The following is a 15,686-nucleotide window of genomic DNA, read 5'->3' on the forward strand; positions in this document are numbered from 1 at the left end:
TAGCTCCGCCCCCTGCCACCCTGAACAGGAACAAGTGGAGGATAACGGACAGATATTTAGGACAGCTCGGATGAGCAAACTTAGAAACACTTTGTCACAAACCGTTAAAGCTTTGTCTTATTTATGTGGGGGGGAATTACATCAAATAAAGAAAACAACACGTTTGGCTCCTCCCCCTCCCGGCCGAAGCCCGACCTGCCCCTGCTCGCCACTCTCACATTTCAAGTATGGTGCATGGTTTGTCAGCAGAGCTTCAGTCAGCTGGTCAGGTAAATACTATACATTGCATAGCTCATTGGGCACTTATTTCTCCTCATAGGTCTGTGGGCGACGGCGCCCCACAGCAGCATGATTAAAGGCATTTCAATCTACAAGTGCTATCAAAGAGCGCCTCTCTAAACCCCGCTGCATATGGATAGCCTGAAAGTGATTTCATTTCCACATGTGGAAGGAAGTGAAGCTGGAGCTCAGCGAAGAGCGCGACGTCAGACAGATGGGAAACAGGATCTGGTGTTTCAGACAGAGGAGGAGGAGGAGCATCTCTTCTTCTTCAGAGGAGTGAAGGGAAAAGAAACATGTCTTCATGTCTCACCATCAAAGACGAGATGAACGGCTGAAATGATGAACTCTGTGCAACATGTGATGTTTGATACTGGAGGAGGAGGAGGGTCAGACCAGAGTGTTTATTTGAAGCCGGTGTTCAGTTGGAGCTGGAGGCTGAAGTGCTGAACGTTGGTGAAGTGTGATTGGTGCATTAACATTTCTAGTGTTGGTCCCACGTGCACACACTGTGACTCATGTAAGGCTCATGCTCTGCACCTTGGATTGTTTCTACACATGAAGACGGTGTGGAGGACAAGTCTTCACGTCTCTCTGATGGACAATATAACAAAATATATCAACAAACATAAATATATGTACAAGTTCTGTGCAGGCATACATGACGCTGTGTAGATATGTGAGGCTGTGTGCACGCGTGTTCCCTCCATAAATATTCTGTTTCTATATTCTTTTTTTGTTGTTTTTTCAAATCAGTTCCACCTTAAATAAAAACAATGAAAACAAAGTCAAGCACAGCCGCACTCCTCCACGATCATGTTTGGAACGTCCCGCTTCACGATGTTGTACTCGTCATCGAAGTAGAGCATGGACATGGTGCTGAGCTTGGTGGGGATGCAGCAGGAGTTCATGGAGCCCGGGCTCATCCCACGGATGCGGTACTGGTTCACCACCGCCGTGTGGAACGACGAGGCGGAGCCGGGGACGCCCGCCATGTAGGCGGGACAGTTCCCCTCGCAGTAGTTCCCAAAGTAACCGGACGGAGCGATGATCCAGTCGTTCCAGCCGATGAGCCGGAAGTCTATGTAGAACTGCTGTCGACAGCACAGGCTGCTGCTGCCGTCACACTCCAGCCCCCTCTTACGGATACGGTGCTTGTTGTCAGCCTGCCGGGCCTGGATCACCAGGAAGGGCCGGTGGGACTCGTCATTGTGGTTCAGCAGGACGGGGACGACGCCGTCCGTCTCACAGCCCTCACATCGCACGTCCAGGTTCTGACGCCGGTCGCCCTTCTCGAACACCAGCCGCACGGCGTCGGTCAGCATGAAGGTGTGCCAGCCGCTGCGCTTCAGCTCCACGCGCTTCTCCACCAGGTTCCACTTACTGCTGAGGCCGGGCTCCTGGTAGTACACCTTCACCGTCACCTTCCTCCTGGGGCGCACCTCCAGGGGGGACGGCAGCAACTTGAAGTAGAGCCAGAGGGTGGCCTGCGTGGCATACAGGTTCTGGTTCCCCTCGTTGGAGATCTGGAAGAACAGGCTGGACTTGGACGTCACCAAATCATCTGAGGAAAAAACACACAGGAGAGACGGATTAGTGATCAGGGAGCTCTGTGTCTGCGTCCGCAGCGCTCCACAGAGTCCAGGCCTTCATCAGGGCCAACCTCCCACGCAGAGACACTGAGCGAATGCATCCTGTTCACCTGAGGAAGAGGACCAATCAGGTTTCTTCCTGGCACCTTGAAGGAGTTCCCCCTGACGCTAAGTTCTAGCTGCAGGTGCTACGTGTTCGTCTGTCTTCACATATTCCATCACTCGAAGGCATCAGAGAGTGAAGAAGAAGAAGTTCTCTGCAGGACGAGTCAGAGGAGGGCGTGTCCGCCGCACCGTGAGCTCCAGGCTTCATTATTGTCTGACAGAGAATTCATTTGTCACAGACGACCAGCTGCATTGTGGGAAACCGTAATGAGGAGATGTTGCTTCCTCAAATGAACTTCAGGACAGCATGACGACATCGAGGATGTGCTCAACTCAAACTGTGAACAATACCAAGCTGTAACTGACAAAACACGAGCAGAGGTTCACGAACACTTTCTGATCACCACCTGTACTAACTTACATTGGGCTGCAGAGCTGTTCTATCTCTTCTGACTCTACGTTCACTGAAACACACCGGACAAGAACTTCTCTTTAATCCAACATGAAAAACTACAAAAGACTGATCATCCATTATTTACCTGGAGCTATTTATGTGACACACACACACACACACACACACACACAAAGAGGGAAAGAAAACACACACTCATACACGCACACTAAATTGTAAGGGGGTGCCAGGCTGCAGGGTTTCAGTCCGTCAATCTGCATTCAGGCCACAAGACGGCCCACACAAAAGCTCTGACTGACTCAACACACACACACAATCACTTAAACACACACACACACACACACACACACACAATCACTTAAACACACACACACAATGTGGAAGTAGAAGCTTGCACCTAAATGTAGAGCGACAAATAGCAAAGAAAAGCATTAATACAGACAGAGACACACAAACAGGGATGGAGGCCACTCGGACATAACACACACGCACGCACGCACGCACACACACACACACACACACACACACACACACACACACACACACACACACACACACACACACACACACACACACACACACACACACAGACACAGCTGTGACTCGGAGCAGCACTTGTTGATGTGGAAAGCAGATGTTTCCAGGCAGTGGACGGACACACGTGGGCGAAGCAGGTGGTGTCATTGATCATTTTAAGTTTCTTTCAGACGTTCCTCTGAGTGTTGTCACCGTGCCACGTCCCCACTGACAGCCGCTCGCTGACCGTAACGCAGCCAACTGGCACGCTGACGACGCCGAGGTGGAAGGTCGACAACACAGCAGCCACAGAGAGAAACATCTGAAACTAAAGGCTCTCAGCAGGGAGCAAACCTCCGCCGACACCGAGGAAAGCTGCACAAATGTGTCTGTGTGTGCGTCCAGGAAAGTGAACAAAACACTGAGACAGAAGCCAGGACTCCCAGATGTCCAACTTACTCTCCAGGACATGAACGCAACACACAGGAACGCTTAAAAATCAAACTTATCCCAGAACTGATCAGCTCTGTGTGCAACAACCTCGACCGACTCGTCTGCAACTTTCAACCTGACAACGAGCTCTTCTGGAAGGTTTTCATTGACAGACAAATGATACACACACACACACACACACACACACACACGTGTGTGTGTGTGTGTGTGTGTGTGTGTGTGTGTGTGTGTGTGTGTGTGTAAGATAACAAGCAGCAGGATTCTTTTCATGAATGCTTGAAGTAAGTCAAAGTTTCTGTTGGTCTGATCTCTGTGACTTTTACTAAACCGTGCAGCAGCAGCAGCATCGTCTTTGGCGGGATTTCAGACCTCTGAATCAACATCTGTTCAACATCAGCAGGCTCTGTGGCTTGTTTCTCATTCAGTCAGTGGATAGAGACAACCACACACACACACACAGCTGGCTGCTGTTCACTGTGCAGCGGTGCTTCATCTTTTTTATTGAATTTCATACAAACAAGAGGTCAGACCTCTTATGACACAAAAGCTCCCTGTCCCTCCTTCAGTCACAGCACACTTTAGTTGAATGAAAGTAGTGAGGAGTTCAAATATGAACCAGCGTCTGTGTTTGGACCTGTTCTGTCTCAGCTGTTTGAAGCCTTTGAAAATGCAATAAGATCACATCCAGTCAGTCCTCTCTCCTTAAGATGCTTTAAACAATTCTACTTTAGCAAAGTCAACCTTTCAGGGCAGTTCAATGGGGTCCTCTCATTAAAGCTGTCTGTTCCTAATAGGCTGTAATAAGTTTAATATTGTTGCTTTTTAGTTCAATGTTAAAATGTGTTTGAATGAGTTTTTAATTCTAGTCAGAAGTGTGAAATATCTGCATCCTGTCTCCATCACGCACCTTTCTCCGCAAAGCTGATGATCTCGGAGCTCTCCTCCAGCACGTCGTTGCTCATCGGGTGTCCGTCCAGGTTGGGGATCTCCACCCTCCCGTCCTCGCGCAGCTTCCCGGCGTGCAGCTTCCTCAGCGCCGTCACCATGGCCGCCTTCGACACCGGGTGCGTGATGTTGGGCCTCTCCCGCATCTGCAGCCGGGTCAGGATGTGCCTCTTCACTGCCTCCAGGAAGTCCACGTTCAGCCTCCCCGACTCGGGGTCCTCCGGCTGAGCCACGCCGCAGGACGCGCAGGTATCCTGGGACGCCGTGTGCGCCTCCGCCTCGGTCCCGGGCGCAGCAGTGCAGCGGATGGAGAGGACGCAAGCCACGAGGAGTGCCAGTCTGAGAAGACAGCTACTCATTTTCTGTTTGAGGAGGAGTAGAATAACTTTTTCCCTCTTTTGTCAGAGTTAAAATCATAAAAAAAGAAGTAAGAACAGGCAGAACAATCCTCTCAGTGCCGAGCTGTCTCCATGCGTAACGGCGCTCCGCTCACTTCTGACGCACTTGGATGCCACTCGGTGCAGTTTGTTTCCATTCACTCTGCAATGCGTGCAGGAATTCTTTTTCTTACATCGTTATTTGGATGTCTTTGGTCTTTGTCAGCAACCTGTCAAAAACGGGAAGCAAAGTCCTGTTTTATTCCCGCTTTCAGGGACTCTTTGCGTACGAGTTTGGATCAGCCTCACACAAAAAGCATCACCTCTGTGAGCAGCAGAAGAAAACGTGTCATGGTTTCATTAATCAGCATCAGCCCAGCTGGAAATCTCTGTTTAACTTATTCCACAAACGAAGAAGAGTTGGACCCAGATCCCACCTGCACATATTTAAAGTTCAATCCATCATCTGTTTGGTCCGCGCGCACACACAGCTCATCATCTCCCTCACTTTTCTTCACTTCTCTAAATGTCTTTCTCTCGTTGTTGCTCGTGACTCCCGGTGTGCTGCTGCCGGAGTGCCGATGCGCAATTCAGAAGCTGCCGAGTAAGAGGAGGAGAGGGAGGAGTGCCAGTGAGCGCACCAAGGAGCGTTTCCATTCTGGCGTGTGAGACTCGGGATCCGCAACACACCGAAAACATTTTATATACAGGGGGGGTCAAATCAGGGGGGCGGGGCCAATGAGGAGAGAGAGGCAGAGAGGGGGGCGGTGTGCTCCCTCAGGAGAAATCTCTGAATTATTCCTCAAGGGATTCACGTCGCGCTGCATAATGAAGCTGTAGTGAAGCTGTCTAGAGATCCACTTGTGCACGTTATAGGAACTTCAAAGTGTTTCATCTGTCATCAATAGAAGATCTTTGTTCTCCATGAAATCTAAACACATGCTGATAAATGGATGTAGTTCGTGATAAGGGTTCATATTCAAACTTCAAGCAAAAAGAAATTTAGTTTAAAAAAAAAAACCTGGCCTGAGTAGAATCATCAAACATTAAATAAATAAATGATAAAAATGAACGAGGTTTGGTGGAGGAGAACCTGTGTCTGAGAACCTGTGTCAAGTCTTCAGAGGTTTTCAGGATACATACTGGAGTAGTAGTTGTTAAATGTGTCATCACACACATTTTAAAAACACATCCTGAAACAAAAACAGATGATGTGGGTGCCAGAGTTCATCATCCTGAGAGCTTACATATATTTATGTTTGAATGTTTTTTTCATCATTTTATTCTTCTATTAAAAAAACCCACAAGAGTTTTAAAAAGAGACTTGTTCTCAAAGCTCTGCATATAAATCAAGACAAACGACAGCAGAGATGGGCAACGGCTTGGGGCCCCAGACCAGTCAGGGGGCCCCAGAACACTGTCCAACTTGGATGTGATGTATCATGTGAATCTGTTCAGTTGAGTCTGTACTCAGAGGAATGTTTACATCTTTTCAAAAGGATAAAACACCTGGATAAAGTCTGAGGAGAAAACACAAAGTGTGTGTAATGATTGATTTCATTCACTGTAAAATTTCAGCTACAAATAAACCTCAAAAAGACACCCATGTATGCAAACAGCCCGAACCTCTGTATTCAAATTGACTCTGATCCTCAACAGCTCATCCAATGTGTGTGTGTCCACTTTGAGCCCACATGGCAGGAAGTCATTTGTTAGTAAAAACTCCAAACAAAATCAGCTCCACACAGCCCGAGCTGTAGGAGCGGCTAAGGTGACCTCTGACCTCTCAACAACCTGAAGAGGAGAAGCATGTCAGGTGTGTTTCTCTCCTCATACGACCCTGTTTGATTTTGATTTAAATTCCCACTTGTTGTTCTGTATCTGTATAAATCTGAATCCTTAAAGTTTCCAAATAAAACTGTTAATATAATTAAAGGTTCTCAAATATGACCTTTGATTTGAAACTCTAAGACGTTGAAGTGTTTGTAGTTTCACATCACTTCTGCTCTGTGTTTCAGGAACAGAAACAGCAGTGATCCACTCTGCGAAGTGTAATATAATGAAACAGCGCCATCTTTGTTCCAAATACTGGAACTACATGCAGCACCTTCCGTGTTGGACAGCCAATCAGTTTTCTATTCAATTAAGAAGTAAAGTTCAAGGAATACCAATTTCATCGTTTATTATTAGTCGTGTAGCTTACTGATATATTTTCTGTATACAAATGTATATTTTTAAAAAAGCATTTTCACACGCCTGGTATGTAAGGTCTGTTCATTATAGTCACATATTACTCTCTAGAAAATATGCTGGCGTTTAAATGATTATTTATAGAAAATAGATAACGAGGAATTCCGTGACGTCACATCCTGTTAATGCTATCTATCTCGTCCTTAGATAGAGGAAAAACAAGAGGTATCACTTGGTATGTTTTTCCCGGTCGAGTCCGTCTCTGAGCTTCACTGAACTTAAAAAATGGTGATCGGCCACATTTCGCCGAACAAGATCACACTTGTTTAAAGCCTGTGGATACAATCATTTAGTCTCATGAGAGTGAGGTCATATTTGTTTTAAAAAGGAGATTTGTGTGCCTTTATTTTAAGTAACGGCAAAATCGGTCGCCTTGGTAACGGCTACGCTAGCACCGCCAGCTCGCTGTTTATCGCCGTTTTTTTTAGACACGGAGTCGCTCCTCCTCTCATAATCGACAATCTTTGTAGAGTCCGGGTACAAGGTGGGGCAGAGACTCTCCTGGTCAACTTGTAAAAGTTGAGTGTGTGTCCGTGTATGGCGGATTTCTCAGCAAACTACACGACAACACGTTAGCAGGTGAGTTGTATTTCATTTTCTGTGTAGTTTAACACTTCTGAAGTCTTTCCTTTAAAGTTTGTCTGACCTCTTTTCACTGAAGACGAAAGAAAGCGTTATCTTTCACTGTCTCGGTAGCAAGCTATCACTATTCTAACTGACACGCCTAACAGCCAATGACAGGCGACATAGGGGAGTGCTCTTGACGCTTTTAACCAATCAGAGACGGCTTAGAGGCTGAAGGCGGGAACCGGGAAGAGCTGAAGTGGGTTTTCAGTGTCTAGTAATGCGTGTGTTTCAGCTGACAGCTGGTTCTTACAGAGAGGAAGCTGCGTGTTGACAGGATGAGTTGTAGTTCCTCTTTCAGGACAAACACGCAGCTTCATCATTTATTACTTTTTTACAGAAGAGTTTAATTCCCTCTTGTTTCCATCTGTCCTGAATGTGACCCTGCAGCCTTCAGCCCGCATAAAGCTCCCTGACAGGAGGGCTGTTTACACTTTGTCTTTATAAGCAGGCCCTGCTGGATCTCTCTCTCACACTCACACACACACACACACACACACACACACACACAGCTGCTCATCTTTCTAAATGTCATGACTGAAACCTGTCTGCATGTGGATGGAGAAACAGTCTGTTATTTTTTTATACATGAGTCATTTTCCGCTCTCGCTGTCCTCTCCACGAAATGCAAACACGTCAACATTTAGAGTTGTGTGTTTTATAGCAGCTGCTGTGTAACTGTGCATGTTTATGTGTCTTTATGCGTCCTAGCCTGCCAGCTCCTGCTCGTCTCTTCAGGTGGTTTCTCGTCTCGGCTGGAGCTGTGAGCGGCTGGATTCAGGCAGACCAGAATCATGGCCTCGGGTAAGAACAAGAACCAGACGTCTCTGGTTCTCCATAAGGTGATCATGGTGGGCAGTGGAGGAGTGGGGAAGTCCGCCCTCACCCTGCAGTTCATGTATGACGAGGTGAGTAGACAGCACTACATTTCCCATAAGCCCTTTCTGCGTCCTGTTACTCAACAACATCTCCATCGCAGTTTGTGGAGGACTACGAGCCCACCAAGGCCGACAGCTACAGGAAGAAGGTGGTGCTGGACGGCGAGGACGTTCAGATCGACATCCTGGACACGGCGGGTCAGGAGGACTACGCTGCTATCAGAGACAACTACTTCAGGAGTGGAGAGGGCTTCCTGCTCGTCTTCTCCATCACAGAGCACGAGTCCTTCACCGCCACCTCGGAGTTCAGGTGAGCAGACAGCCTGCTGGATATTTACCTTCCCACTCATGTGACATTAAATGAACAAGAGGCAGCTCATGACAGCATACTTTAATAGAGCTCATAAACGTCCACCTCTGATCCAGTTTGTAATAAAAGGAGAATCTGTCCCTGTAAAAAGGTGTTTAAAGTCCATGAAGGTGTAGAAGAGCTGCATGCTGACCGGTTTGTTTCCTGCCCGTTCACGGGTCACAAGGAGCGGCCTGTCTTTGTCATGAAGGTTCCGCAGCTGTCACAGGAAGTGTTTTGTTCCTGTATGTCAGGGAGCAGATCCTGCGGGTGAAGGAGGAGGAGGCCATCCCGCTCCTCCTCGTGGGGAACAAGTCCGACCTGGAGGAGCGGCGGCAGGTTTCTGCAGACGAGGCCACGGCGAAGGCGGGCGAGTGGGGGGTTCAGTACGTGGAGACCTCGGCCAAGACGAGAGCCAACGTGGACAAGGTAACGAATAACCAGAGCTCAGTGCGACAACGTTAACCCTTTGTTCTCTCCGGTCTGTAACACCAGCTGCCTTCTTACTGACACATAGAACAGACGTGTGATGTCACAGCTCCTTTTAAAGGCGCAGTCAGTAGAAATGTGGCCCCTCCTCCTGGGCTCATCATCCCTAGAAGCTCCGCCCCCTGCAGGACATTATGTTTAGCTACACTGCAAGCTAACACACACTAGCACAAGCTAACCGCCGGTGTTAGTCAGTTTCCTGTCCAACAGGAAGTAGAGCAGCTCCACGTCCAACACAAGGTTCAGCCTGCTTTTAGAAGCAGCTTTCTCCTCTTGCTGTTTCTCCTCACTCTGATTAGATTTTCTCTTCTTTGCTGCTACGTCCACGTCCCTCATATTCACCGCTTTGAATCTCCTCCAATCACTGAGCTCTATCCACTCCTAAACTCACCTGCTGCACTCTCATTGGCTGGAGGAAACGTAGCAGACACGTCGGACAAGCTAACTTTTTATCTCTCTTGTGTCTCTCAGGTGTTCTTTGATCTCATGCGCGAGGTCCGCAAGAAGAAAATGGCGGAGAGCAAAGACAAGAACGGGCCGAGCGGCAAGAAGAAGAAAAAGCGTTGCTGCATACTTTAACCCCTCGACGTCACAGCTGAGGTGACAAAGTGCCAAAACCAAAAATCCAATCTAGAAGGCGGTCAGACTGATCCAACACCTGCCCCCCCCCCCCCCCCCCCCACCACCACCACCACCACCACCACACCCGCCCACCTGACTGCTGCGACGTTTCTCAACACTCCCACCATTTTGTTTTTACCACCAAACTATTGAACAAAATCCGCATGAGGAGAATCTGCTTCCTCCCTGTGATCCAGAGAAATCTCACTTCTATTATCGTTTGATTTTAAAATGTCAGGAAAGCTCGGTGTGTGTCCTGATTCTTCTCCCTCTTTCAGTCCGGACCGGGGCGACTCAACGTGGCCAACACTACACACACACCTGCAGGGATTCACTTCAACACCCTCGACCTCACAGGTCAGGTGGTCAAACAGGAAGTGGGAAAGCATTTTGAAGGTGGAGCCTGGTTTCTGTGTACTTCCTGTAACTTCCTGCTCTGTTCTTGGTTCTTGCCTGTAATGTCAGACCGCTGTCACTCCAGATGTTCCAGTGTTAACATGTTGTGCCTCCGTCTGCTCTGTCACGTCTGGAAAGCAGAGCTGCAGAGTGGAGTGTGTCATGTATCTTCACACATTCCTTCATATGTCCCTTCCACACTCTCCTGTAGTGAGAGAGCTCACTGCCCTGACTCACACGTGTTTATAATCAAGGTGAATAAAAGGGACTGTATTTACGTCACCTGGTCTTCATGTCGTGTTTATGACGTGCGGTGTGAGCCGACTCTGCTTTGATTTTTTTACTATCATTAAATCAAGCGTGATAACCGCTCATCTCTGTCCCCTCTCAGTGAGGAGGGTGCTGGTTTGAATCCCTGTCTGACAGGAGCCTCTCTGTATGCAGTCTGCATGTTCTCAGTCCAAACACATGCAGGTCAGTTCACCTGCTGACTCTGATCTTCCATCATCTACACACCTTTCACCCTCTGGATCACAGGAGCTGATCCCTGCTGTCACTGGACGAGAGGCGGGGTTACAACCTGGACTGTTCACCAGCCAATCACAGAGCTGACATACAGAGTCAGCAGGTGACCTAACCTGCATGTGAAGCTGGAGAGAACATGCAGGGATTCAAACCAGCAACCTCCTCACTGTGAGGTGAACAGGGCAGCCTAGATGTCACTGTTCAATAAGCAGATGTGAAGGTGGTTGTAGTTTGTAGTTTGTCCACCAGATGGCAGTAATGAAGGTAAGAAAGCTGTGTTGTATGTTTTTACAGAGTGCATGTTTCTCTTCATCTCCCTGCTGTAAGAACGCTTTATGTTTTAATGTTCTGTTGCTGACGTATGTTTCAGCTGTAGTTGTAACCTTTGACCTCGTGACCTCGGGGTCGTCTGTGAGAGAAATCCTGTTATTCCTGTGTTTGTGTTGATGTCTATCAGACGATCTGTGACTGATTCAGACTCTTAAAGTCTGAGTCAGGTTGAACTCGTCAGACCAGCAGCTTCTTCTTCCTCTCTTTGTCTCCTGCTGTCTGTGTTCCTCCTGCTTTGACCTTTCTGAAGTCTTCTCACTCGTCCTCCTCTCACTCCTCTTTCCTCTTTTTCTTTACATCTTGAATCCATTTCTTCACCTCGGACCTCTTCAGGCCTTTCTCACCTTCCTTCTCTTCATCTCGTCTCCTTTTCCTGTTCCCTCTCCTCTCTGCAGGTATCAGCTGTAGAACATCCAGCACTTCCTGTTCCACACATCTGTGTTGTACAAACCCAGATATCAGCAGGGCTTGTCCTAATTGGCTGGCAGCATGGAGTAAGCCTCTTACAGTAATGCACCTGCTGCTGAGCCGACACCCTGGCACAGCCCGGCAGGAACACAGCGACAAACAGCTCCATACCGTGACCTGCAGCTCTGAGGAGATGACTCCTTGATTTTTCACCTTCTGAAGGATCTGTGCGAGATGCTCAGCGGGGATCTGGTGGCCGTGTGGGAGGTGGCGCTCAGCGACGGCGTGTACATGATCGAGTTTGCTCATGGGACCACCACGGGGAAACGAATCGTCCAAGTCAACGGAAAGGTTAGTCTGCAGTCTCGTGTTTTTATCATCTGCTGCTGAGTTCAGTCTTTGAGAACCAAAGGGGGACACGTTCGACCCTCAGAGTCCTGAAACCTGGACTACAGCCCAGAGGGACGAGAGGCTAGTCGGCGTGTTGAGGAATAAAGATAAATAACGAACTGTGAGGAGAGAAGGAGGTGTGCTGAATAAATGTTGATGTTTGATCGTCACAGTGAGGATGAATCATGAAGACAGGTGAGTCTACACACGGCGCTCTCTTCAGCAGCAGTAACCTGATCATGTGCAGCACAGGGGTCTCAGTGGGGGGTGCACAGTTGATGTAAACAGCACTGATCAAAAGGAGAAGGTCTTGGAGTTCAGGAAGGAGAATCATCAGAAGGAGGAGTGAAGGAGGTCAGTACTCTGGCCTCAAACGCACCATCACCAGCAGTCTGACAGTGAGTCTGTGGGAAGAGCACACAATTAACTCTAACCAGTATTCTGCCACCTCACAGTGAACATGCTGAGAGAGAGAGAGAGAGAGAGAGAGAGAGGTGTGCAGCAGGTAGAGAGAGAGAGAGGGGAGGTGTGCAGCAGGTAGAGAGAGAGGGGAGGTGTGCAGCAGGTAGAGAGAGAGGGGAGGTGTGCAGAAGGTAGAGAGAGAGAGGTGTGTGCAGCAGGTAGAGAGGGAGAGAGAGAGAGAGAGAGAGGTGTGCAGCAGGTACAGAGAGAGAGGAGGTGTGCAGCAGGTAGAGAGAGAGAGAGAGGTGTGCAGCAGGTACAGCGAGAGAGGAGGTGTGCAGCAGGTAGAGAGAGAGAGAGAGAGAGAGAGAGAGAGAGAGAGAGGTGTGCAGCAGGTACAGAGAGAGAGGAGGTGTGCAGCAGGTACAGAGAGAGAGGAGGTGTGCAGCAGGTAGAGAGAGAGAGAGAGAGGTGTGCAGCAGGTAGAGAGAGAGAGAGGTGTGCAGCAGGTAGAGAGAGGGGAGGTGTGCAGCAGGTAGAGAGAGAGAGAGAGAGAGAGAGAGAGAGAGGTGTGCAGCAGGTAGAGAGAGAGGGGGGAGGTGTGCAGCAGGTAGAGAGAGAGAGAGAGAGAGAGAGAGAGAATTAAAGAGAGGTGTTTGGAGCTGCAGTACCTCTAACAGCCACTAGAGGCTGATCTAAATAGAAACCTTTGTGGACCTTGAATCTCCTCTGACAGATGGATTGAAAGTTTGAGTGTTTGATGTGACACTCTGCTGTTTGGTGATCAGCTGATCAGCTGCAGTTTCACTCAGATGACATAATCCTCAATACAGATTAGACAAACAGGCTTCACCTCATTAATCCACGAGCTGGGGAGATGATGACAGGCACTTTATCTCTTTAGGGACTGCAAGGCTAGCACTTTCCCCTTGCCTCCAGCCTTGATGCTAAGCTACGCTAACTCCACATGATCTAACTGTCCTGTGGTGTGACTGGTGGACAGAGCTGAGAGTTTGTGGGGTTCAGTCACGTTTTCTTCTGATGTGAGGAGTTGTGTTTGTGCCTCTGAGGGGTTGTCTGTGAACACTCGTCAACATGTTCTGACAGTTTAGTCACTCGTTTGTTTTCAGTTTGACAGGAAGCTCATATTCTTACCCCATGAAACTCCCCGTCACTGTTCTCTCCATCACATTCAAAGACATTTGTTTGCACTCCTCTTGACTAAGGAAGCAGAAGCGTTCAGGACTTTCCCACAGCCCATCGATCCTCTGGACTCTGATGAATAAATCAGTGCTGCTGTTTGTTTCCCTGCGGTGACAGCGTGTCTGCTTTCCTCAACAGGAAATCGTCAAGAAGGACTGGATGTTTAAGCTGGTCGGACAGGAAACCTTCACGGTGGGAAGCTCCAACACCAAAGCCACCATCTTCATCGAGGCCATCAGCGGCTTCACCTACGAGTACACGCTGGAGATCGACGGCAAGAGTCTGCAGAAGTTCATCGACAACAGATCCAAGATCAGCAAGACCTGGGAGCTCAAGGTGGACGGAGACGACTGCCGAGTCGTCCTGGGTGAGACTCCTTTACTATGTGCAGAGTGTGTGTGTGTAGCTGCAGCTCAGTGTGTGTGTGTAGCTGCAGCTCAGTGTGTGTGTGTAGCTGCAGCTCAGTGTGTGTGTGTGTGTAGCTGCAGCTCAGTGTGTGTGTGTGTGTAGCTGCAGCTCAGTGTGTGTGTGTGTAGCTGCAGCTCAGTGTGTGTGTGTAGCTGCAGCTCAGTGTGTGTGTGTAGCTGCAGCTCAGTGTGTGTGTGTGTGTAGCTGCAGCTCAGTGTGTGTGTGTGTGTAGCTGCAGCTCAGTGTGTGTGTGTGTAGCTGCAGCTCAGTGTGTGTGTGTGTGTGTGTGTTGTTTCACAGGTTCAGTTGTTGTGATATCAGACGTGTATATGTTGCTGCATTATAAATGAAGACGCTTCCTGTATCTCCCTCAGAAAAGGACACCATGGATGTTTGGTGCAACGGGCAGAAGATGGACACAAAGGTGAGAATGTTCCTATGATGGAGGCTCCACAGTGTTTGTGTTCTGTCAGAGTGACGCGTGGTTACTGAGCGCGCTCACATCTAAGAAGACTCCACAGCCTCTCTTTGTCATCAAATGAGTGAGACTTGAAAAGGCTGCATGTCTCTCCCTCTAATTGACTCGACTTGATGACCCACAGGGAGAGTTTGTGGACGACGGCACAGAGACGCACTTCATGCTGGGGGAACACGAGTGCTGCATCAAGGCGGCGAGCAGTGGGAAGAAGAAGAGCGGCATTGTGCACTATTTACTGCTGGACGGGGAGAAAGTTCCAGCGAGCACACAATGAGGCTGCAAAGAGCTGAACTTTGAGGATCCTCTTTCAGACAGCGTGTTCATGAATCTATCTGTGTGCTTCTCTCTGTCAGCTCCTGAGCAACAACAACACGAAGGGATTTTAGTGCGCAGCCTCGACGCAACAACTGGCTTTGTGAAGGTACCTGCGTCAAGCACCAGGTGTTTACCCGAGAAACACCGGAACCTGGTGTACAAAATAAAAGCATGGAGTCTATTGAAGGTGTTTTAACAGATGGTTTTCAAAGTGAGTAAATACAGTTGTACACATAAAATTAATTTATGAATCGAAAAAAAACGAAGATGCAAACTCAACCACACAACAAGACAAGAGATGATACAGAGAAGAGAGAGCTGTTCATAGTTCACATTGACAGGATTTAGCAATATGTGAGGATCTGGATTGTTTTATTTTTATTTACATTTTAGATGCAAACGTACACCTTATGCTTCATCCTCACAGTGTCCTGTTTATTCTGTGATTTTAAAGACAAATATACTTGCTTTTCTGTCTGTAATGTTTACAATAAACTTCAGGACGCTTTGTAAAACTTCTCTGATATTCTGTAAAAGTAACATCTGCTTCTCCAGACAGATGCTGAGAAGAGGAAGGGGGCTCCTGTGGCCTAGTGGTTATTGTGTGTACCCTCCTGTACAGAGGCTAAAGTCCTCAAAGCGGACAGTCTGGGGTTTGAATCTGACCTGTGGCTCCTCTCCTGTATGTCGTCCCCCTCTCCTGAATAAAGGCTGAAAAGCCCAAAAATAAACCTTTAAATAAAAACTGTTGCCTGCAAAGTCCTGCTAACTGTCTATATTCAGATATAAGATTCAGACAGCCAGGTGTTTAGAAATGTGACGTTTGTTGCTGTAGTTTCCAAAAGCCTGCCTCTGTGACGTGTACAAACATGATGACGATGTTTGTGTGTAGTTGAGACAAGAAATAACCAGATAAAGATATCGGCGCTTTTGGATTTATA

At 48.2% G+C, this 15,686-nt stretch overlaps 3 protein-coding genes across 5 annotated transcripts in view; 2 read left to right on the plus strand and 1 right to left on the minus strand.

The window, feature by feature from the left end:
- LOC306818383 (ras-related protein ralB-A-like) overlaps positions 1 to 9,893 on the plus strand; it is a 28,258-nt gene extending 18,365 nt beyond the window's left edge. Inside the window, exons 1-5 of one of the 2 annotated variants that reach the window (XM_079335945.1) lie at positions 6,184 to 7,508; positions 8,265 to 8,461; positions 8,533 to 8,741; positions 9,035 to 9,209; positions 9,741 to 9,893. In XM_079335945.1, coding sequence (XP_079192071.1) covers positions 8,348 to 8,461; positions 8,533 to 8,741; positions 9,035 to 9,209; positions 9,741 to 9,848 — 606 coding nt within the window. In that variant the 5' untranslated portion in view covers positions 6,184 to 7,508; positions 8,265 to 8,347 and the 3' untranslated portion in view covers positions 9,849 to 9,893. Of the gene's footprint in view, positions 1 to 6,183; positions 7,509 to 8,264; positions 8,462 to 8,532; positions 8,742 to 9,034; positions 9,210 to 9,740 lie in introns of those variants that run through there. The other variant, XM_079335946.1, reaches the window with a different exon arrangement.
- LOC306818538 (inhibin beta B chain) lies at positions 1,008 to 5,384 on the minus strand. The gene is made up of 2 exons (XM_079336173.1): positions 4,265 to 5,384; positions 1,008 to 1,843 (listed from the first exon to the last, which is right to left on the minus strand). Exons 1-2 carry the CDS (start codon positions 4,659 to 4,661, stop codon positions 1,068 to 1,070), a joined length of 1,173 nt encoding a protein of 390 aa, XP_079192299.1. The 5' UTR covers positions 4,662 to 5,384; the 3' UTR covers positions 1,008 to 1,067.
- Positions 9,894 to 10,990: 1,097 nt separating the features above from the next.
- Positions 10,991 to 15,485, plus strand: LOC306818384 (fas apoptotic inhibitory molecule 1-like). 2 transcript variants are annotated; one of them, XR_013778179.1, is made up of 5 exons: positions 10,991 to 11,900; positions 13,683 to 13,911; positions 14,327 to 14,376; positions 14,555 to 14,851; positions 15,301 to 15,485. XR_013778179.1 is itself a non-coding variant. In XM_079335947.1 (4 exons), the coding sequence occupies exons 1-4, from the start codon at positions 11,784 to 11,786 to the stop codon at positions 14,702 to 14,704; spliced, it is 546 nt and encodes a 181-aa protein (XP_079192073.1). In that variant the 5' UTR covers positions 10,991 to 11,783; the 3' UTR covers positions 14,705 to 15,236. The 2 variants fall into 2 exon arrangements, 1 of the variants encoding a protein (XP_079192073.1); XM_079335947.1 differs by lacking the exon at positions 15,301 to 15,485 and having other exon boundaries at positions 14,555 to 15,236.
- The last annotated feature ends 201 nt before the right edge of the window (positions 15,486 to 15,686 follow it).

The sequence above is a fragment of the Symphodus melops genome (genome assembly GCF_947650265.1).
Source record: "Symphodus melops genome assembly, chromosome: 23".
In the NCBI taxonomy this organism is placed as follows: Eukaryota; Metazoa; Chordata; class Actinopteri; order Labriformes; family Labridae; genus Symphodus; species Symphodus melops.

Coding starts and splice junctions, on each gene's coding strand:
- LOC306818538 (XM_079336173.1), bottom strand. CDS start 4,661: ATGAGTAGCTGTCTTCTCAGACTGGCACTCCTCGTGGCTTGCGTCCTC. Junction 1,844..4,264: donor CATCAGCTTTGCGGAGAAAG/GTGCGTGATGGA, acceptor TTTTTTCCTCAG/ATGATTTGGTGACGTCCAAG.
- LOC306818384 (XM_079335947.1), top strand. CDS start 11,784: ATGCTCAGCGGGGATCTGGTGGCCGTGTGGGAGGTGGCGCTCAGCGAC. Junction 11,901..13,682: donor TCGTCCAAGTCAACGGAAAG/GTTAGTCTGCAG, acceptor TTTCCTCAACAG/GAAATCGTCAAGAAGGACTG. Junction 14,377..14,554: donor GGCAGAAGATGGACACAAAG/GTGAGAATGTTC, acceptor GATGACCCACAG/GGAGAGTTTGTGGACGACGG.